The sequence below is a fragment of the Mugil cephalus genome, chromosome 19 (assembly GCF_022458985.1).
Source record: "Mugil cephalus isolate CIBA_MC_2020 chromosome 19, CIBA_Mcephalus_1.1, whole genome shotgun sequence".
NCBI classification, from domain to species: Eukaryota; Metazoa; Chordata; class Actinopteri; order Mugiliformes; family Mugilidae; genus Mugil; species Mugil cephalus.
This window is the reverse complement of record NC_061788.1, coordinates 7,934,705-7,959,337: the sequence shown is the minus strand read 5'-3', so window position 1 is coordinate 7,959,337 and position 24,633 is coordinate 7,934,705. Positions and strand designations below refer to the sequence as shown.

Here is a 24,633-nt window from a genome sequence, read left to right as displayed (position 1 = left end):
TAGATAGGCAGGAGAAATAAACACCCACAGATACTGCACTGTATCGGAATTCGGAGGGAGTAAATGACATAAATCCGGTTGATCTTAGATATCAAAGGCAAATACATCACTTATTCATTTAGCTTTTTGAATTTACAATCATTCTTTTTGGTTTGTGCAAAACATAGAATGAACTCAACCCTCAAACATTCAAAGAGCCGCGTCTCTGAATCGCTTGTAGTTACCCTTGGTGGACTGCAGCACAGGGAAATACATGCAAATGTAAAAATATCTTCACCGTTCTGACCTACAGTGCATTTGCATGTTTTAGGGGCTTCCAAGTGCAAAACACATGCAAACACAAACAGGCCTCAAATACAGAAAAGGTGGCACGGGCTATGGGGGATGCAAAAAAAACATTTTGACACTTGTAATCTGTCATTTTTTTATGCATTTGGAGGAGTTTTCTGTATATAGTTGTGTTTTGTCATCGCTGCACATGTGTCAAGAAGTTTTCTTCCTTTGCTGTTGTTTTGTCTATCTCTGCACGTTGACCGCCGGCCCGTTGTAATCGACACCTGCAGACGCATCTCACCGTAGGCCCAGCGAGATAACAAGATCCACCTCTAACTCACATGGCTCGGGTTGTTATGACTGTTAAAGTCAAACTTTTTTCTTCTTCTTTCCACTGAAGCCAAGAGACGAGGCTATCCTCAAAGAAGGGGAGACAGTGAGTAATACAGACAATGAGGCCATCTCTAGTGTTACTGTTTCCAGGCAGCCCCTCTCACCGAGCATGTGTGGGACTGAACAAAGAAGCAGCAGAAGACAGACACTGGATTCTCATTACAAAGCAGAAATCTCAGATATGTGGATGAGACGGAATAAATAATTAATTCCACAAGGTTAGTACAGAAAGGAGCTGCGTGCTGCATTTAACAAACCGTCCTTGGCTGCAGTCTTCTGGGATTGAGTGGGATCCGAATTTGTTGTCGTCGGGTTATTTTTCTTTGAGGGGAAAGGGGATCCATCTGTTGCCGCGGGCCAGTGTGTGACAGGGAGCCGAGGACACATGGATATAGATTAGAAGTGATATTAAAGGAGCAGTTAAACTTGTTTGATTCCCTACTAAGAGGAAGATGGGACGACTGACAGCAAGAGAGAGGCCGTAACTAGCTTAGCTTAGCATAAATACTGGATTACAGGAACATGTCACCAGATATATTCATTCATGAACATAAGATAGAAGTCTGTTCACAAGCAATTTATCATCTGTTCTCATTTTTGTGTCAGTTCTATCCTGATTTTCCCCACTTATTTATTGGTGGCTACTTGTGGGAGGTAAAGTAGCCCTCGAAAGCAACTCGTGACCTCATCATTAAGCTATTAAAAAAATACGATACGGTCGATACGATCCTAAAACTATCAGCAAACATTTCACAGTTCACGAACTCTTTCCGAAAATCTCCAATTTCAAGGTTGTGAATATCGAGGGGCGGAGGGTCCGTCGCCTGGACTCGTAAACGCGGCACACGGAACCCTGCTTGAATCCACCGTTGCTCTTTTTTAATTAGCGGAGGATGTTTATTTCACACCAGACGCTCCGGCCTCTCCGTCTGCAGAAACACACAACGCACCGCTTCCCTTTCAAATATCTGTTTCCACCCAAAACAATCTCCCCTCTTTCCTGGGGAAACTTGAACGTTGGCGCACAATAGAAATCTTTATGCCGCTCATCTGCCCACACTTCTTCTCCGCATGCTCATCTGGCTGATTTCCCAGCGCACGCGAGTCGGCCAAACCCGAGCCACATCAGCAACCGAAGCCTCTGAAGGTTGAAACTCCAGACCTGGAGGTGGGCCGCGGGCCAGATGCGAGGAGAAGAGATATTCTTCACTGCTATTTCTGGGAATCTCTGCTTCCTGAGCAGTGCATTTAAGAAGGGAGGTGGTCTATTTATTTGAGGAGCAGAAAGTGTTTTTGCTTTATTTCTTGGTGCTGTGGGCGGTTAGTTAAGACAAAATAACAGGAAGCTGAAATAAATTTAGCTATTTATATCTGCCTATCTTGAAAAAGTCAGTCATTAGTGTCCCTGCAGCTTCAGCTACCTGAGGAACGTTTCACTCATCTTGTGGTGTGCAGCTTTTCATGTGTGCCCTACTTCTGAAACAAAGCCATGATAACTTTCAGACACCTGAAACGACTCCTATTTAATTTATTTATTTTTAGCAGAGAATGGGAAATGACAATAAAAATAGGCCAGGCACAGAGGAGTGTGTTCAAATTCCTTTACGCGCTATGACCTCCAAGGCAGAGCAGCACGGAGGAGCACAAACACAACAACGAAACACGGCACCGAAACCAGAATACTGGAGGGCTAGACAAAAGTTTCAGACGCAAGTGGGACGGAGACGGCCTGAAACTGCACACAACACGCACCGAAAGCGCACGTCTCTTAACTCAGACCGTGTGCAGCGAAGTGAAATCTCCTTGTCCCGAGCCATGAACTCCGTAACGCAGGAGGGCCAAGACATATTTAGCTCAGTTATTAATTAATTCTCTCACACGCTGTGAAGTTTCCATTTGTTACCTGTCGGATTAGCCTAATTGCTGCTTCCTCCATAGGAAGAACAACATCTGCCTTTCTCTGTTGCCTATGGAAACATGGACACAAACAAATTAGCGCTGACTGATTAGACGGCAACAGTCACAGAACATTTAATCAGACATTTTTACTGGAGCGCATTCAGGACATTTTTTGATGTTGTTGTCACAATAATAACTACAGGTGCTACTTATAATTACAATGTGAAGTAAGCTGTTGAAAAACTAAAACGAAAACTAAAGTGATTCGTACATGGGAACGGTGATGTGCTTGCCAAAAAAAATGCCTAGCTTTGAAATAGTGTTCAGAAATCAGATGTGACCTTTCTCTTTTTTCAGAGAGGAGGTCAGGGTGGAGGGTTGGGTATACAAAGCCTTCACTTGCCTGTAACAGTTTTCTTCTTCTCAATGCTGATTTATTATCATCTTTTAAGTGGATCCAGACATCTGGTTGGCAAAAACGTCCCTATTTTCACAACCAGAAGACAAGGAGAAACATGTTTCTGATTATCTAAAGTATTGATTTAGCTCTGTTTTTGCTTAAGGACACATGTTTTTAAGGTAAAGTGGAGGGTTGGATCCAGCCAACGGAATGGAAACGCTATTAGACTCTTTAGAGCTGAGGGCAACTGTGGAGCGAGGTGATAAATGGTTCCAGCGTTACGAGCAACACTGTTGGACGAACTCTCTTAATGGTGGCAATGAGTTATTTTGAAAGTGCTGAGAAAGTCTCGCTAATAGGAACCACGGATAAGAAAAAAAACGTGTTCTTGCTGACAATCTAGATACAGTAAAGAAGACAGAGAAGGCAATGAACTATGACTGAGTGGACGTAGTGATATGCCACCTCTATGTACAAATGTCATTGCAATTAACACAAAGGGATTACCTAGAGGAGATAAAGACTTGGGACTATATTCTGGCAAAGACACCATGCAGCACCTGAAAACCAGGCAGTGTGTTGACGGACGTTGGGGGTCTTCAGGTTCCTCTGTTATGACTACATTTGTACTTGAAGTGAATGCACGGGTCAGAAGAAATAATTAGGAAAATTCTTAAATTTATGTATCACTTTGCAAACGACTGGCTAATTAGCAACACTACATTACATGCTAAACTAAAGCTAACAGCTGTGTTGCCAGATTAGGACAATAGACCCCTTCATGGCCTACGTCGCTGTGACGTCACAATGTTGGAGCTTGAGGCGAACACTGTCACTTTCAACCATGAAAATGTCTCTTTCTGTATTTTTTGGGGCTAAAACTGAAACACCAAAAACACTAACTTGAAGTTTCATCACATACCAGCCACTGCCAGTCATAGACAACTTTGGTTTGGCTTTGGAGATTAAATGAAAGAATTGGAGTGAGACAATCAACAACACGCACAGTCTGTCAGGGCAGATTGATATGTAATGCATCATCAGTTTCAGCCTGCATAACATTATTGGTTAGAATAAATCTTGACTGAACGTACTTCAAGTTAATCATTATTTCTGATATTCTTACACGTTAATGCTAATGCTAACCGCGAGCTAACGCACTGTTAACACGTGTTTCAGGGTTGCCCAAGCAAAAGTTGCATTTACTACTTTACCCTCCACAGTGGTTCCACTTACATCTTATAATATCTTTGTTGAAGAGGCTTCACTTGATAAGGACAGACCAGACTTCGTCTCCTCTGTGTCCTCATTTGGTCAAATCGTCCATCCACTGAGTCAGAGTGTAGGGGTCGGTGAACGTAGTCCCATCAGTCAGAGTCAAATTTTTAAAATAACACTCACATTTTAGGGGAGTGAGTGTATTAGTATATTCTCTAAAATATGCGTTTTCCTCATCCATTTTTTGCCAAAACAGTCCACTGAAACATGCTAACCGCTGTTTACAGGCTATAGTATTTGAAATGTTTGGCCTCCAGTTAAGCCACGCCCCTCAAAAAAAAACATTACATTGTTTACAAACTGTGAAGGGGTCTATATCTGGGCCTATTTAAAAACGCTTTTTCTAAACCCCCAACACTGGGGAAAGCGGTGAGTGCGTATCCCTTTAAGTTTTACAGCGAAGGTTGGAGGGGTTTGTGATGTTGCTGCATCCACCTTCGATTGCTTTTCTTTTCGTGTTACATAAGCCCAGCGTGCTATCACTTGATATCTAGGAACAAGACGAGGCCATTCGAGAAAGCTCATTATTACTATTATTACTGTTGTCAGCGCACTCGACCGTGTCATGTCACATACAGTTGGGCCGAACCTCTCTGAGCAACGTGTGGAATCTGAGGAATGGGAGTCAGATGGAGGTGAAGGGTCACTGAGAAGCATGCGTAGGGCACAGCACGTGTAGGCTTAGCGTCAACATGCCATCTGCCTGCCCTTACTCGTCCGTGGAGATGTATACACGCATGCATGTACTCACTCACATTCTTAGATGCACACACACACACGTCCTCAGATTTCATCTCGCCGAGGCACACACAAAGGAGCCGTTCATCCAGTTGGTGAAATGGTATGATTATTGTAATTTAAACCACTTTGCATTATATCTGTATGCCAGTGCACTCAGGGAGGCATCATTATGGATGAATGAGAGAATTGTGAATGAATACACTAAAGCGATGTGTATTGTACTTAGAAACGAAACACGTATTAAAATTTAACTCGGATATTGTGATTCCGTACAAGTCGGTTAATTAATATTCATAGCGTGGGGGAGGGAGGGGGGGCGAGCACATCTGACCTCAGAGAAAATGAAAAGTAGCTGGCTTTAATTGGAAATTACATAAAATCAATAATGCAAGAGTGCAGTAGTGCTCTGAAGTCTTCTGTTTTCCCCGCTCGAGCTGGAAAACCGCTTGACCTTGGCATTTAACAGGAGTAAATAAAATGCCACTGCGGTTTCTGGCATTATTCACTCGACAAGTTTGTGTCTTCTTGTCGCCGGTTTGATGAAAGCGGCAAGTCTGTAGCCACTTTTTTGACATTGACTAACGCCGCTACAGTTTTTCTTTTATAGTGCAATCACAGGAGAATAAAAACCCCACTATATATAATTGTCAAGGATCCAGTGAGCAGCATCACACTGAGACGTGACCTGACTCTTACTGTCGGGATTAAGAACGATTTAATTGAACATTATCAAATGTTCTCAATATACAATGTTCACATAAATGTTAAAGTGTCTGCATGCAGAATGACATCCTCCCATCTTATTGCTGACATAAGTACACCGGTTAGACAAATGAACAGGTACTTTCTGTAGAGGAAAAACTCACTGGAGCATGAGAGGAATTCATCTTTAACAGAAGACAGTTCTGGCTGCCAGGGGTCCCTAGAACCCACACTAAGTACAAAGACTATTTTCTCCGACTCCCGTACAGTGACTGAATGTCTAATAGACTCTGCATTGACGGGGGAACAAGTCAATTAACTCTCGCTGGACTTGCAACAAGTTCCTGCAAGCTCAAGTTTTCGGCGCGCTCTCTGTGCTCAGAATTGATCAGGATTGTCTCCAATCCCTGAGACGGTAACATTAACTTTATGTATGTGCAGATGTAATATGTGCACACTTTCCCCTCACAAGGAGATAATGCACATTTTGTGCAGAAGCTGAATGGAAAACTGAAGCGGGTATGCCTGGTTCAGCAAGTTTTGATTAATGCCCTTTTATAGATTTAAAGCGATTTAACTTGTAAACCGTGTCCTTTTTATTGGCGACCTCAGCAAACATTATAGCTTTACAGAATGTTTCAGCATCTTTTATCTCAGGAAATGTACACCGACTCTTAAAATCCCAGACCAGGTTTTCTCCTCTTGGCAACAAGCTGCTGAGCGTAGAGAAGGGTTTAGAGCTGATGAAGGTCACTGTGGAGCCAGTTCCCGTTCAGAAACAGAAGTGAATTAGAAAGTGTCTTGGCGGTATCAGTTTATGGCATATAATCCACTCCACTGTGTCCTCTAAAACCCCCTAAGGGGCGTCTGAGACAAGAAGTACACAAAACATTTCTTCCTGCTTGGATTTGGTTATTCTGTTTGTTTTAACCTGATGTTCGTTTTGGACTGCTGGGAGACTTTTATATCCCGGGTCTAACACGATTGCTACACAGATAAACCTCTAGTACCTTAAGAAAAAAATCAAAGTTGATGTCATCTTCCCTTTTTGCATCAAAGTAATCGTGAGAAAATATTGAGCCACTTTTGGCTCATCTTTAATTCCAAATTCAGGACAAAGATATTAACCTCCTGAGACATTTTTAGTTTCTCAAGGGTATTTGGGATCAGCAGGACTTAAGAAGTATAAAACCTAAGCATCATCTTTCAACAGGAAGTAGTCAATTTTGAAAAAAACAACAACAACAACAACAAAAAAACAATGTCCACATATGTGGACACTGGGATTATTTAATTATTTGTATTACATTAAAGTCACCAATGTGTGACAAGTATAAAACTGTTTATTTTAATACCTGAACATGGCTGAGCAACACCAGAACTGCAAACAATATAGTCCCAATGTCCTCAAATGAGTACGTGCTAATTAGCGAGGTTGTAGCTTGTTGCTATTGATAAAATTTGTTAAATTTGCGTGTCATATCAAACTAGAAATGTTAATAAGCCTAAAATAAATGATGAATCCCGTGGAATGCCTGCTATCATGTTTTCACTGACTAGTGTATTGACTCTTTGCTACCACTAGATGGCAGACTAAAATGTCCACTAACGAGGACAAAGGGTTCAAATGAAGCAGAATGAGCTGCAATAAAATCTAAAACTTAATGTCCCCATATGAGGACGTCTCGTGGTCTCAGGAGGTTAATCACATACACACTATAACATAGAAATGTGAATATATACTATATATACTATGTGTGAAATGTGAAAGCCTAAAATGTGACCTTAATAATCTAAAACCCATAAAGTGGCCCTTGATGCTGATGTACCACAGCGCATGTATCGATACAAAACACTACACCAAATACATACTGCAGATTGTGTTCGTTTGACAGAGCACGGTTTCATTTTTTTTTTTTATTAAAGCTATAAATCTCAGCACTCAGGAATGGTCAGTGACTCCAAAATGATTCCTGTGTGGTCTCCAGAGGAACAAATCTCCTCCTTTTTAATGAAACTGAATCTAAAAGACACCGTGGTGCTTGTCGGGTGATTTTCAAGATGTATCCGAACATTTTGTCTCTGCATTTATTATCTGTCCTTGTAGGTATTTGATGACGTGTCTTTCATTTGCGACAGCTGAATACGTCTACTGACCTTGTTTCAGTCTGCCTCAGTCATTTTTTTCACTTTAGTTTTTTATTAAGAATTCTTCCTTTATATAAAGGCAAAAAATAACATTGAAAGAAATGTTGAGTGTCTTGAATATTTTTTTATTTGAATTGAGCTTCCTGTAGTCTGGTCATATTTTCCATGTTTCCTTCACCCATTTCCTAGTAATAGCTTCTTCTTCACATATGTTGCATAGATATAGTACTGTACATGACATAGGGATCCCATAGCTGAGCATTTTCAGTAGTGAATCCTGTAACATTCTCCAGAATTGCGTTATTTTATCACATTTCCAGAAACAACATGTAAGTGATCTGCGTTCATTACTCCACATCCTCTCCGACAGGGCATATTTTGGTTTAGTTGTTTACTCTTGTATCAGATTTTTCCGTGTGTGATGTATTTTCCACATGTTTAACCAGTCTTCATCAGTAATTGTAACTTAAATTCTGATTGTCATTTTTCTTTTATGTATTTATTTGAGTGTCCATTTTATATAATTTTATAATTTATTTTTATGTAAATATATATATAAAGCCAAGATATAATTCTAACTTTGTTTTTTGTGCGCATTGATTGTGACCTGCCTCAGTCATTTGCTTTGGTATGGCCAAATGTTAATTTTATACATTTTTACTTAGCAGCAGACAGCTGTCTTCAAGACGCGGCGAAGCTTATCATGCTCCAGGCTCCAGGCTGTCGCCGATGTCTAATTTTTCTTATCTGTTCCTCTCAATCATTTCTGACTTACAGACCACTTTAGACTGATTTAGAAAAGTACTGCAGGTTTTTTTTTTTTTTTTTTAATAATTATTATTTAATGCTTGGATATTGATCTGAAACAGGACAAAGGGTGCAGCTTGGGAATGTTTGATGAGGAGTATCATACCGTAGCATCTCTGGTCTGTTCTGATTATGTCAAGTTCAGCTGAACCGTTGGCTTGGAACTAACTTCCCGAGAAAATATTAGAAGAGCAGATGAATATGTTTCCCGATCGCGTGGTTTGATCATTTGCATAATTTGCAAAGCCAAAGTAGTAATGTGTCCCACAGCTGTGTTCTAGTTTTAAAAGTCTAGATTTACTGGAACTGAGAGAGCGCTGCTTTCAGAGGAAACACGCGATCAACACTCAGTATCATTATTTACAATTAGAAATGTATATTTCAGACCTTCATTTTGGCATCTGCTTTAGAGTTTTCCATGAAATTTATATAAATAAATACACTTTTACTCGTGGGCCACAGTCTGAGGCTTGGTTGTGTTACCTCATTCAGAAAGAGAAAGTGACAAATCAGACATTTCTCTAAATAAAACTCAAGATTGCACTTTTTCTTAAAAAAGAAAGGAAACGAAAACCCAAAGGCTTCTCAGCATTCACTTTGATCAGCAGTATGTCCTTATAATATGTGTCTTTTTAAGACTCGGAGGAACACAAATCTATAAAGCACATAAAAGTCAAAGGAGTGCTCTGTCTTTAATATGGTTATATAAAGGCATTACTTATTTAATAAGGTTAAGCAAAGACTTTGAGAGTCAGTCTGCCCTGCTGAGGAAAACGTTGGTTAGTCAGTCCTTCTGTGCATTGATTGATTTTGTAATATAAATACTTCTCGGAGCATTATTTATATATATATATATATATATATATATATGTCTAGAGGGTTACGGTCCCTGAAGACTCATCTTATATGATTTCGCAATAAATGCTTCAATATTTAAAACGTTTTACAAAATAATATTGTATATATTTTCGTACCTAATTTTGCGCTACTGTGAAAAGGCAATTTCCCATAAGTATGATAAATAAATGTTGTCTTATGTCTTATAAAAGAGGTTGATAGAGGGCTGCCTGGGGCCACGCCCCCTAGGAGCAAAATGGTGAAATGTATCAGTAAATACAGCGAGACCGGGGAAAAATGTGGATTATCAGATCAAATTAAGCACGATTGGACTCGACAATGATGCATACGAACTCACATGGAGTTAGGGTTAAAGTGGATTAGCCTCAGTTTAAATTAGTTTAAGTTAGTTTTAGCTAATTTCATTATGATAAATGTGGCTAAATGAAAGATGCTAACGCTAAGAGCTTTACTGAGAAGTAACTTTAGCAATAAAACACTGTAGCGTCTGACCGGACGTTAAAAAGATGATGAGGAGTGATCACAAACATTGTGTTTATTATTTTATTGTTATTTATCGTTGGAAATGAAATAGTTACTGCCGGCTGTAACTACGCCAAAACGACAACATCAACAAACTTATCTGGCTGCCGTCCAGAACTCCAGAGGGTATGGCTTCATCAAAAAAATACAGCATGAATTAATATACGTGACACTAAATGTGAACCACTCGTAATTCATAATACAGATTCTTTGGGAGTAGGAGATATCTGTAAAAACATATCTCCAACTGCTTTTTTAAAAAAAATCTGCTGGTACAGTCAGTCGCAAAGCAGCTCTTCACCTTTTTAAATTTACAATGTAGATGCTATTAAAGCCTATGAGTCAAACTTATGCGGCTAATGTCCATGTACAACTGTCACTTCTTGCCACTCAGTATCCGTAACCATGGAGACTTCGCTGGCTGTGACGTCACGTGTGTACACACTCTACTGATTTGATTTGAAAAAAACAAACAAAAAAAAACTTGAAACGTTTCTGCCCCGAATATGTGTTGTGCAGTTCTAAGTATATATTATGTAATATACAGTTGGATGCAAAGAATTGAAGGAACAGGAAGTGAAAGAACTGATAAGTCCATCTTCAAAGCACTGTCCAAGATTTTGTTTAAAGAGTTGATTTATCTTGTCCTTTAACATTTGGTTGTTAGGTTACAGAACACTTTGCTAGAAACTGAGCCATTCTACTCTTTAAAATCACAACTCTTCTTAGCAAACAACTCACACAGCCTGTTAAATGGTTGCAGCAGAGTTTGCTAATTTTCCCTTCTTCGTTTTTTCACTCCTGTGTCGTTAATTTCACTGTTACCTGATTTATCATCTCTAACTTCACCCACAGTTAATTCTGCAAGCAAGTAAAACTTTATGACGGAAGTCACCCCTTTACTGTTAATACTTTTTGATGGAGCCTATGCGGTCACAGCTGTAGAAGGAGTATTTTACAGTGGCTGTTGGACGTGGCACAGGGCCAGAAATACCTGTTTTATGACTGCGGAGTAATGATAACATTTATTGGATTAGCGAATTCAGTGGAGCGATCAAAGCTGGACAACCATTAGCAGCTCTCTGGAACACTTGAAAATGTCTTATAGGTCTTACACGGTCAAAAACAGATCCTCAGATGGAGGCAGGAATCAACGTAGATATACACAAATGCAAACAAAATGTCTCCAGGCCCCCGGCTGAGTTTGAGCTCCCGCGTCTGAAAGGTCACCGGGGCTGGAGAACAGTAATTAACGGATAAAAAGACAGCTGATCAATGAGCCCGGGGTTTTAATTGGCGCTTAAATTACCTGTTACACAAATAACCTGAGCTAAATTGACTTCACTGTAAGCATTTATCCGTTTGCAATCTGAAATCAATCTCTCTGCTAACAATTCATTCCTCAGCTTTTTATTTTATATTTTACGTGCACTTGCCTTTTTTTTCTTCCAGCACATTCATCCGAGCAGATCAGGAACAAACCCTCAGGATTACTTTTTTTTTTTTTCATTCTAAAGATATCGCCTGCAGAAAACCACACAAAAACGAGAGTATTATCACCCATCACTGACGTTTCCCTTGGCACCACAAAGCCTTTTCTCACCTTTCCAGCTCATTATTTTGATTTTATCACCCTCTCACATCTTATCTTAGTGGTAAACATAGCGGAGCATCTATTTTCTTCCTGGATAAGACTGCCCATTGACTATGCCGGTGCCACAATAGTTCCTGATTATTTTATTGAGGAAATCTTCCCAACCCGTAATTAATGACACATGCAAAGCTGCAGGGCGCAGTGAGGACACTTAGCCTACAGCTGTCGATAAACCACAGAGGTCAGATGCTTAGAAGCAGAAAGAATGTGGATGTCAATGCTGCCGGTCAGACAAATGTGTGCCACTGAGTTACAGTCAGTGTTCTGGTATTTGTTTGCAGCCTGTTGAAAACCCACAAATAATTTGATTTCGTTCGCAGCACACTGTTTAGAAACAGGAACCCTGAGACGGCCTGAGCCTCTCGCTGTCGCTTTTCTCACACTGAGCCTCTTGAGTCCCATATACGTGTGGCTTTCTGTTTGAGAATAAAAGATAATTGGGTTTGTGTCATTACGCCGACTCCAGAAATGACCTCATGCTACTTAACAACAAAGTAAAAATGCAAAGAAAAAAACAAAAAAAACAACATCCACCCTCTTGGGCTGGGCCAGGCTAATGTACTCTTTGCTTGGTAAATATTACTCTGCCTGTGGTTTGGTTTGTCTGCAGCAAACAACAGGCCACCAGGGTGGATGTATGGAAAGTGTGGCGGAGGAATATCCGTGGTGTTGCGGTTTTGCAGTATGGAATGACTGCGCAGGCCACTTTGTTCTTTTTTAAGGACACGCATATATAAAAATCTGCCTCTTGTTTGCGCCCAGTTCACATAAGTCATATTCTGTTTCCCTAGAATCAATACCACGCGCACGATGAAAAGATCTCGATGAAAATAAAAACGTCAGAGATGTTGAAGCTAAGCAGATTCTCCTCCTAACAACCACATCAAATGAGCTCTGTCCCCACTCCCGCTTTTGGAGCGTGTCTGTCCCATCTTTACAGCTTCGTTTTAAAGCACTTCATCTGGGGCCTCAGGTAGGGTTTCCACTTCCTGATTGTCACAGTTATGGCTCATTAAAGAGGGGCTCCCTCTGTCTCTCAGCAGGAAGGAACCAGACTCCCTCTCTGATGCTCTTAACGCGCGCGAGTCCTTGATACTGACTTTGTCACCTATGCACATCTTGTCTGCATTAGCATTAACCCGGATAGAGGTCGCACTAATGACTGTCAGATGCTGCGCTGTGGCGCTGAGGTCCACGTTAATCGAGAGGGAGGCCATCCGACTCTGTCGTAATAACATGAGGACAAGGTATTTGCTAGCTAAGTGAAATCTGTGAAATATATTAAACTACATTATCATTAGTATTAAAATTTATACAACTACATCTGGGATTATAATAGAACTAAACATAAAAAACAAGGTGCAGCCACATTTTCTGCAGGTTCTCACTAAAAGTCAACTATTTCAGGTGCTATATTTGATTGTTACCTTTATTAAAAATCAATCTAACATTTATGTTTCAACAAAATATCATGAAACACTGGTCAGTTACCATGAAAGCTACAAGTACTATAAAACTGCACCAGTGTAAAAAGACTTAAGTCCTGTTGTGAATGACTTGAGACAATGAAAAGTTTGAATTGTAATAATAATAGTGATGGATTCATTCATTATCAGAGTTTCTGCTGAATGTTTTAACATGTGATTTAGAAAAATCGCCTCATAAAAAACATCAATATCATTATGGGAAAAATACACTGTACACATGTTAGAAACAGCTTGCTCTTCTTTTAGCTTTGTTTTGATCTCCACCAACATCTCTAACATATAGTTAGTCCATATTTTTGCTACAAAAAAAGAACACATTGGCCATAAAATTAAAACAATTACTCAAAAAGCTAAAAGCTTAGCAGAGCTGAAGGCGTCTGTTAGATGCATCTGATTATTTGGTTGAATGATGATGATATTACTAATAATATTCACGATAGTAAGTCAAAAATAAAAGTTTTAACTGCGACATATATAATTTTATTATTGTTTGTAATGTATGGCTAGTCAACATGACATTTATTATAATTTTGAACCATTTTCTTCTGTAGCATCGTTATTTTTTATTGGGTGGCTGTGATGTTAATGCAAACTAATAAATTAAGCTGTGAACAAACATGTTAATAACAAGGTAACAATGAATAATAAATGTATACATACAGTAGAGTCAACGATGTCTGTGAAGTTGTTGTATGTTCGACTCATTCTGGGCAGAAGTGAGAGCAGAGAGATGGTTATTCTCTATAATGCTGCCACTTTACCACATTTTAACAATATATATAACAGCCATCATCCCGACACGTCTCCCTGGGGACTGTGCACTGGCCCCCGGGGTCGAAAGGGATATTACTGGCCATGCCAATGTAAAAACATGTCAGTTTTCTATGATAATATATGAGAGCTGAAAGCTGCTGAGCTCAGGAGGGCTGTTGTTACGCCAGAACGCGATAAGTTGTGTAGTTGTGCAGCATTGAACTAGACTTTTCAGACTGCAAAACACAGCAAATACTACTTTAAATGTCACCTTTAATGTTCCAACTTGTCATCTTGAAGCCAAAATGTTGCTTCTGATCGGCCTGTTCTTTACTCTCCACAGGGAGCCATTTTCTTACCTGGAAACAGAGTTACAGAACATCCAACCAGCGGCGACGAAGGGGGGAAATTTCTTTTCGAGGTCATTCCAGGTAGGACAAGATTTAAGACATTTAACCGCTTTGGTCTTGACAGAATGATGATGACAGTGTTGACCGGGCAGCAGAAGGAACAAAAGCACGCCGTGGAAAATAACTCTTATAGATTGCTGTTATGACATCTGCAGTTATGTTCCTACATAAAATGACGGGTGTATTCTGGGCTTTGAATTCGCAGCATGTATACTCATCACACCCTATAAAACAAACACTTACGAGGTAAAGTGCAACACAGTAAACATCAGGCAAACTTCTTTGAACAGCCAAGAGAAAAGGAAGTTGTACAGTATGTTGCGAAATTATAATCACTGTCTTCCTCTGTTAGTTTCCACTTGCAACTCACTTCTAAATATAAAACAGTCCGAGTAAGCAATTCTGGTGTGTACTATTTTGATGACAACCTTTAAACTACTGTCTTACTATCAAGATTTGGCCTAGCGTGAGGCTAATTCGAACCACTGTCCATATATGCAACCTCTGAGACAAACACAGACACACACACACACACTCAAAGTGATTGTACGGAAACAAATGAAGCACAAAGGAAAAGTGAAGTATTTTCCCAGGGCAGAGCAATGCCAAGAATGTGAGTGTATGGATATTTAAAACACACATGCACACTGGGGAGACACAGACACAGATGTTAAAAGATACAGTAGCATCAACACTGTTCTGTTGATCCTTCTAAAGCCCAGTAGGAAACACAGGATGTGTGCAACAGCCACTCAGCTTTTATTTGTATTTATCTTTCCCTCGGTGTGTATCCAATTGAGTTTCTCTCAGAGGAAACCAAAATATCAAGAGACCTTCTTGATTTGTGACAAGAATAAATAGTGGTACATGTTCAGTCTAACATTGGTGGGTAAAAAGTGAGACAACAAACAATAACATGGTTATTTGGACAGCTGATGGTAGAAAGCCAGATGTTTCTGATTCTGCTTGATGGTGTTTTTTCTTTGGTTGCTGTTTCCAGTGAAGTGAGTCGACAGTTTCCTGCTTAGATAAATTCACGCAACATTAGAGCCCAGTGCGGGGGGAAAGTGTATTGCTTGTGTATTCTTGTCAAAAGATGGGGTGCACCGACTGCTCCAAAGCCAACAGAGAGGTCTGGCTAACACTAGCATACATGGCATTAAAAATAGTCAAGATTACAAAAGAGGAAAACCTTCAAAAGTCAAAGATTAAAAAAAGAGTGAAAGAAAATAGATTCATCCAGTCACTGCCCTTTACCATATACATATTGAATGCATGGATCTCAGGACCAAGGAAGGAGCCAAGCACCCAGTTTTACCGGTAAAACCTAGGTTTTACTCACATTCACATTTACAAAACTTAAAGCCATCCAATTTTGATGTTCTCAAATATGTTCAACAGTGGTTTTAATGAGGTGACAAATGTTAGTTTCAGTGGCAGATAAAGCCAGATATCATCTGCATAACAATGCTGTGCTTGATGCTGTACTTCCTGAGAATAGGCCCTAAGGGGAGTATGTATAGAGAGAATAGGGTGGGCCCGAGAACAGAGCCCTGAGGGACACCACAAGGGCGTGGTGCTCACCAAGGCTGACAGATAAACTTCTATTAGATGTGAACTTGTCAACTCATGGTTAATATGGCTGGAGGTGGTTGTGTTATGAGAGCAACAATGCTCCCCAGTAGTTTTGTTTAGACATTGTTTTTCACTACGCTGCATATTGATGTATCAGCAGTGAACAGCCTCAGAGAATATCTAAAAGCATCAGATTTTAGATATTTTTTTATTCTATTTTATACCTTTATGCTAGTCTGTTTACTTTCAGTGAGGGAACAGGCCTTGACATTTGTTGAGACAATACGCAACACACATACCAGCTGCTGTGGATGGAAAAGTTGTTCAAATGACTTCGGTCTTTGAATCTTGAGAGTTGTCAGAAAGTTATTTAAATAAAAATGACTCAAAGATGTCACGTGTCATCAAAGGAATAAAGTGGAAGTTTCAAAAGCAAAACTTGGTGTTTTCACTTCTCATTTTTAATTCCACATATCTCTGTTAAGGAACACGCAGGTTTTTAGAATAACCCCCTTTCATGATGTTTTTTTAAGCACTGCAGGTGACAGAAATGAAATTGTGTGTTCATAGAATGATTCAGCTGATGTTATTTTGGGAACTACATGACCACAGTATGTTACAGCATTTAAAACTGCTGGATTTAAAGTGTCATAATTTGTGTCCCCATGCAACCTGCAGTTTGTAGTTAGACTTTAAATATGGCAAAATGATCACATGCCTCACTGACTGAATTTTTAGTTTTTGTTTTTTCCTCTGGAAAAAGTATGCGGCCTTTTGACAAATTTTCAGTTTCTGATGACTCATAAGGCTCATGAGCCTTATGAGACTCAGTATTCAACTCATAAAACACCTTCCTTCTGTTCATTTTTTCCTATGGGACAGGACGTTACCAAATTTAAAAAAAATAAATAACAAAATCTGAAAGATGGTAGAGGACGTTTTAAAATGCCTGCAGTAGCAGCCATAACAAGTTCCACAATAAATGATGTAATGTTCTGAGAGTATATTTGTTATCTTTGTTGATAACTGAGGTTTTATGAAACAGTTGTGTCTTTTGTCATTGTATTGGTGAATGTGGGTCAATGTCTTTTAGGGAAGCAGTTTAGTTTCAGTAGAGCTGACGAAAAAAAAAAACAAGAAAAAGTTTTACAACAAAATGTCTATCAGTTTTGGAGGTAACATATCAGTGAAATGGTAACACAGTGGTGATAGTGCAGTACAGTACAAACCAGCACAGTTTGAACCATGCTGATGAACTTAATTGTATACGATTACAACAGAATACGACAGGCAAGATAAACTGTGGAATAAATTATGACGTCTTTTCCTTCTACCCAGTCATAAAATGTTATATAAAATGTCATAAAATGTTGTTTTCAAGTTCAAAAATTTGGGGTGATTGCCTAGAGTCGGGATGCACAAACTTGCTAATTAATAAATTCTCATTCCAAGCTTTGCTTTTTCAAATCTATGTCATCAGTTACTGAATTTGTAATATAACCATCATTTTGTGTTTTTCTACTTGTAAATGCTAGTATGTGAAACACATACAGCTAGAGGAATTAAAGTTTATTTTTGCAAAATCTAATTAGATTATTTTTTTCTTCTGCTCTAAAGCAGAAGTGGAAAATGTAGATCAGCTTACTGTAAATGATACTATTTTGTATGTGCATTGCATTTTTTACAGCATCACAAGTGACACTAACGTTAGCGAACACAAGCTAACAATTTCATGCTGGACTTTTACATAGGACCTGTCCAATTGAGTATATTGAAACCAGAAATATATACTGTTACAGGCTATAGTAGCTACCAACAAAATAACCACTAGCTAAACTATTAGCTAGCTTAGCACAAACACTGGAAACAGTCTAGTGTGTGATGAGCTAGCTTTGTTCTGGCTAAAGTCCACCTCCAGTATGAGCAACTCTGAAGCTTTCTGTTTACACCCATTATATATAATTAACACTTTGTACACAAATCAGGAGTAGAAATAATAAATAACCCATAACACAACTCCTGTTTCCAAGCTTAGCTAACCATTCGCTAGCTTTATATATGACACATGAGAGTGACAGTTCTTCCACTGTGCAGCAAATAAGCAAATGTTCATACTATTCCTTTACATATTATATGCAGTGTCATTGCAGTTGTAACACTTATACATGCATATAGCCTACATTCACATCTTTCTTCTTCTAGCTGCCCTGACTGTGTCTCAGATGCATTTAAATAACTCACACAGACTAATGCATGAGACTCCTCGTACGTCCATAAGAAGCGCTCTTCAATTAGGACCCAACAGACACATAAGAGAGTTTTAGCATTCTTTAAAGCACCACTATTACTACTAAACTGTTTTCCCCACTCTGCATCACCCATTACTCACTCCATACTGGCAGAAAACAAGAACATTTCTTGTTATGAGGTGGCCAATAAAGAGGTCTAAGAGAGAGCAAATGAAAGGAAAACACAACGCATTTATTCCACTGGTCTAAATGTGGCAGTTCGAACACACCATGGACAGTCTCTGGCAGAGCGACATTTAGTGACGGGAGGGGTTGCACGGGAAATGGGGTGGAAGTCAGACTCGTACAGAGATGTCCGTTGTCTTGTAACGAGGGCGATGGGGTTTAAACACAAGTGGAGTATCTGGAGGCTGCCAGCAGCATCAGGACATCTGCACAGAGAGGGTACACATTCCGCTCTCTGATCAACAACCATATCTGTATTCTTAGGGTTTCTGGAAAGTTTTACTCAGTCAGCGTCTGAAAAAAAGTTGCAAAATAGTTCAGAGGACACCTGTGACGAGAATTCTCGGATGATCCCTTCTGCTCTTCCCGCTCGTTCCCAGCTGCCTCGTCTTTGTCTCTTTCCACATCTGGTTGATGTGTGTTAAAACCTGCAGAGGTGAGCAGGCGAGGGGGTGTGGGGGGCTTGTGAGGCGAACTCACCGCACTGCAAACAATATTTAGACTAGGATCACGGCTGCGTCTCTTTATTTTCTGCCGTATGACACTGGGGCTTTGTTGCGCTTGCACAAGACCGAGACTTCAAGCGGCAGCCGCATTGTCTTCCATTGCACAGGCGTGTTGAAACAAGTGAGCACACATGTACCTGAGCTGAGGGGAAGAGGGATATCAACACAAATGTGCAAATATGTGCTAGAATTTGGCATATTTTGAAAAGCTTACAGATTTGGGATGACTTTGTCCTGCTCCAAAGTGATACTTACCCGAGGGATCATTGGAAAAGTTGCTCCTTAGGAGTGACTCTCACAGGCAGGAAGCACTGTCAGGATAAGTCCATATATCTGGAATACTTATCAGAACATCCTGCTGCTCCGCCTCATTGTGCAGCGTTATCTGATGTTGCAGAACCCTCTCCAGGCCTGCCAGGTATCAGCATTATGGAGGTGCACGGTGTGACACAGCTCCGAACAATGCGGCGCAGCCTGCTAAAAGCAAATCACGAATCCAGGCAAAATGGCAAATTTTCTTATAGCCGCTTAAGCTGAATAAATACCTGTTGCTTAAAGTCACTCCCTGTCGTCCAACTGTGATTAATCATCCCGTAAAACAAGAATCAACACAGGAAACACTCCCCGCTGGGTTTTCGATGGAGAAACAGTGTGCTTGTCTTTCCCCAAGCTCCAATAAAGACAAGACTTTGGCTGCAACATGAGCTCAGTATGTCACTCTTTGCCCCAGGCTCAGTCTTTGGCTCCGTTCCCCTCACTTTGGTTGCGTGGTTCAGGGTCGACAGTCAGGCTGAATTGTGGGAATGTTTCCATGCAAGTCTGTAGTCCCTTCATTCATATGAGAGTCATGAATTCATGTTTCTGTACATGGTCTCAATTCAGTTCTATTTTTGAGTTCCCTATCTTAAAGCGATGTCTTCACGTTTCCTCATTGTAACTCAGTGTTGCTGTGAAGTCTTTATTTCTAAATAAATGTTACAGTGCCCTCATGTGGTTGTGGAGGCCATTACAACACTCCTTATCAGGAGATCTTTGCATTTTTGCAAATTAAGAAAGCAGAGGTAAACCCAGGACATAACACACAGTGACATGTTTACTATAATTATCAGGTATGAGCTTTTCTTGCATAGACTTCAAAGTGACTCCTCTGGCTTTAACAACAGCATGGCATATATACGAGGCATTTGTTCCACAAGGGATATCTGTGTAAAAAACCAAAGAGTTAAAGTGAATTTTTTACTTTTGCACTGAAGGTTTGACTCTTGCAAATCTTCTCAACCCTAAAACTAAGCCCTTCTTTGCTTTTACTGACAAGTATTTAGCAATGGTCTGGTAACATTAATGTAAACCTAAATGTAAATTGAGGAAAATGGTGTAGAAGCAAAGTCTGATCATGGAGTAAATACAATCCCAAAATACATAAAACTCATGCTGATTTTTAAGAGAGGCGTTGTGAACAGAAACCTGAAGTCGTTCCCAAACTTTTGGTTGTATATGAAATGAAATTTAAAGTTTTAGTAACAGCACGCGGATGTGTCCTAGTTTTGCACCATACTGGAGGACATTTAATCACTTCAATACTGATGTACACTTTAAATGTGCAACAACACTCCCAGCATTATTTTTTCTGTTCTTTACAGAAAACGGTCGGTCTTATTATTTCTTTGTGATATAACATGTATTTTTTTAAATTTGACTTTCATTGTTTACAGTTGTAGTTAACTGCATGCAGGAATAATACTTTGTGTAGCTGTATACCCTCTGCAGAGCTTTATGAGTATGATATGTCACTGAAGTGAATGCTGTGTTCTCAGACAGGAGGGAAAAGATGTTTAAAAATGATTAATCATTATTGTCACTGTTATTGTGGTTAATGAGAAACTCAAATACAATGCGTCCATGTGGTCAGTCTGAAATTTGCTTTGTCGGGACAAAACCCTAATCCTTAAACCTATATGTGAGGTATATTAATAAAAAAAAAAAAAGTAACGACTGAATGTCAGGCTAATACCAGAGGCTGGAGACAGACGTGCAATTTTAAGACCACAGACCGCTGTACTTTTCACCACGAGGAAGCCAGGGGTAATTTATAAGCTGGCGTGCGGACTATAAGCACCTGCAGTTGATGATTGAATGATGGATGGAGGAATTTAAATTAAAAAAAAAAAAACAGCTGCAGAGGCCTTTGATTAACGAACCAATTATCAGGCTTTTTTTCGCTGATGGCAAGAAATATGACAGGCTGAGAATATTACCCTCCAGGCAACGGTGTTTAAGTCTAAGCAGGCCCCAGTAGGGTAATTGAGAAAGCGTATTAATCTGTCGTGCTGACATTTCAGTGTCAAGATGTACATAGGTGGTTTTCAAAAAGGCTCCCATGTCACATCAGTCAGGGAGAACTTCTGGTGCTTGCACCAACTGTGCACGCGTAAACGTGTGTGGGCCCCCGGTGTGAGTATAAATAAGAAGCTAATGGCCCCTGGTGCAGCCTAACTCCGTTATATTTCATCATTCCTTGTTTATACATGCATCTGTAGCTCCACTCTGGCCTTTATGCATTACACATATTGCATGTGTGGTGATCACGGCGTGTTTAAAGTAACAATTCAGTGTCATATTCTATTCATATTCTACAATTTAAACGGAAGCAACAGGTGTAACTGCAAAAATCTTTAATTTCCTAGTGTAATTGCCTAAGTCATATTTGAACGTATTCAGAAAACAAGAAAAGACACAAATTTTATCAAAAACATTAGTATTTTTATTGATATTGTAATAGTGAGTCACAAAATGATGCTATTAGGCGAATAACATGCACTTTGAGGCCTTGCAACAAAATGAAGGTATTAAAACAAGGTGCACAAGGGAAAAAAAACAATACAAATGATACATAAATAGGATAAATAAAAGAAAAAGACAACATAAAAACAATAAAAATTACATGTGACCAGTAGACTAGAGTATACAGCACGATATAGAAGAGATCATATGGAGCATATATCGAATAATGTAATAAATTCACTGCAGGCCTAGCTTCCAAATGACATGCGGTCCTCTGAGAGAGCCTGCTTCTATAAATCAAAAAGCTCCTGAGAGTAAAATTACTCCTCCGCCCAGCGTGCACACAAACATAAACGCACACACACACACACACACACACACCCACTTCACCGTCATGCCTCGAACACATATGTTAATGCACAAGTTTGATCAAATGAATCTGACACGAAGGGCATAAACAAGCAGCTCCATGTTCTGATATATTGATTTAATTATCAGTCGCATGTGTAGTGCACTCTATACATACACACAGCTTCTAATGCGTCATAAATCCAATATGGGGGGAAGGTTTGGGAGGTACAAGCTAAAGTATCAGTATTAAGAGAGGAAGCAGTGAAATTGATTTTATGGATATTAAGGCGGTAGAAAAGACTGAACATAAAAGTGTCGGCTAAGTTCCTTTGCACGCCTCTGCTCGGAGCCTGTGGGATGTTTCTCCGCGTCCTCTTTCTCTCGGGGACTCGCTCGCCACGTGATGTGACATTCTCCGAAAGGTCAGAAACTGAACCCGTCTTCCTCCCCTTCTTCCTCTGTGGATGTTTATACGTGCGTGGGTTGTGTGTTTGCGAGAGGCTTTTTCCCCCTCTCGTCGCATGAAGTCGATAACCTGCCGTCTGTGGCACGGCAGCGCTCGACCTCCTGGAGGAGCGGCGGCCCCGGCAATCTGCTGCTATTGAGTTTTCTCATTTACCTCCAACAACCGCATCTTGTTTAGTTTGTGAGCTCTGTCGTGGAGATGCGAGACACATTAAGTGAGCTCTGGAAGTGCCTGAGCTACTAAATGTTGCATTTAATATCACTCAGAGCAGATTGTAGATGCTATTGGTGTAAAAAGTGACATTCTTTCACATTTAGTAAACACAGTAGTGGCTTATTTTACACGATTATGCAACATATACAGAGTTAGCTCATGCTATCTGCTTGGTTTGAGTTCCTTCATGTTAAAAATCTGCAATTAGACATCTGAAGAGTTTCCTCCTGTAGTGTAACATCCGCCATTAAAACAGTTCTTTGCAAAGGCCTCATTAGTGCCGGTTTCCCAAGGGTGGGAATCTCAGGGGGGAGGATGTTTGTGTTTTTGAGATAGTGTCAGTGCTGAGTCTGAAAAGATGAATCATCTATAGCCTGATATGAGAGTTTGAAAGTCTAAAGGCTTTGGCTCCAGTAAAACATTTAAAGGGGTAATTTGTGTACTTTGCAGTGCAGGTCATTCAGAGCTGACCAAAAATGTATAGCACTGTATTTTTTATTTATTAGTTTTTTTTCCATGCATTTAATCATGTGTTTACAACATTTTCTGCCGGTTGAGAGAGGAATTAGATGAAGATGAAATGAAGAAACAGGGACAAATTGCCATTTCATTTATTATGACATATTTATTCGTATTTAAACATATTAAAACTGTTCTTTGTAATTTGTAATGCGCAAACAGCTACCGTAATGACTGTAGTCTGTGTGCAACATTTTTTTCCCCTCAAAATTGGGGACGGTTTCAGGGATAGCTATAGCCGTGGGAAAGGACATCCAAAACGGGGAACGTCCCCAGATATCAGGGACATTTGGTCACCCTAAAAAAACAACAACAAAAAAAAAACAACCTCCTCTCGTTCTGCTGCTTCATTTTTCGGACCTTTCCACCTTCACCACACCTCTCTACTGCCCAGCCATAATTCAGAGTGTCACTTTGGTCCAGTCTGACATACATTCATACTCTGAACATTCATACAGGTAGCACATTCATACTATTTGGTGAGGACTTGACTCCTCAAACACCTTTTTTTTTATGCAACCAGCTAATGGGAGCTCAAAATCTGCTAGTGGCTCAAAGTGGAGAAGTTCTGCTGTCAGTTTAAAATATTAGGCTCCCTTAAACCCTGAAAGCGGAGAGACTGCAGCTGCCTGGTTGCCAAAGCAAAAGTTAAGGTTGGAAACAGATGGAGGCAGTTGAGAAGGATTTTTAGATTTTCCTTATTGAATTCCAGCAAAACCATTCAGTGACCCCCAAAGGCAATATTTCTTCGCAGGGCCTGGGAAATGCCTGCATTGATCGGGGAGGTGTAGCTTCAGAAGGGGGTTCGGGACGATCTTTAGAAAAAGTCAGTGGGAGCGGTTGCTGAGAAAATTTGTTAATATCAAGGCAAAAGCATGACTGAGAAAACTTTTCAGCGTCACCTAGACTTCAGGATCATATTCTTTGTGTTGGCGGCCGGTGGAAGCAGAACATTTTGAGGCCTGAACAGTGTGTTCAAACAGATTACGGTTCGTTTCCCATGAAAGCCTGTGACAAGGTGCTAGAAAGGAAACTCTGGCTGACTGTCAAATGTGTTTAAAAGTCTGGCTGGTTCTCCTGGCAGAAGTATCAGCTTTTCTTTTTTTACTCTTTCATAGTTGAAAGTGGGGCGGGAGATGGCTAATCCTGACCTCACGTGACTTCGTGGATTAGGGAAAGGTCGCTGAGGTGTCTCCCAGTTGGTGTTGCGGGAGGTTGGGTTGTCAGTGCTGCAGCTCCGAATTGTTTCAGTGGACTATCGTACTCTCCAAATATGTGGGGGATTTTCTCTTTGGGAAAAAGTTCCTGGAGAGCATTTGGTCACAACATGTTATTCATTTCTAGGTCCAATGTGGAATGGCACTTTTTTGATAGATCTGCGTCAGTGGTTGTTCAGGGACACTTTATCGTATCTAGTCAAAGG

The 24,633-nt window shown here is 40.1% G+C and overlaps 1 protein-coding gene across 1 annotated transcript in view; it reads left to right on the top strand.

Moving 5' to 3' along the window:
* arhgap24 (Rho GTPase activating protein 24) overlaps positions 1-24,633 on the top strand; it is a 68,673-nt gene that overhangs the window by 13,192 nt on the left and 30,848 nt on the right. Inside the window, exon 3 of the mRNA XM_047570486.1 lies at positions 14,259-14,346. Within this exon, the coding sequence (XP_047426442.1) occupies positions 14,259-14,346 (88 nt within the window). The remainder of the gene's footprint in view (positions 1-14,258; positions 14,347-24,633) is intronic.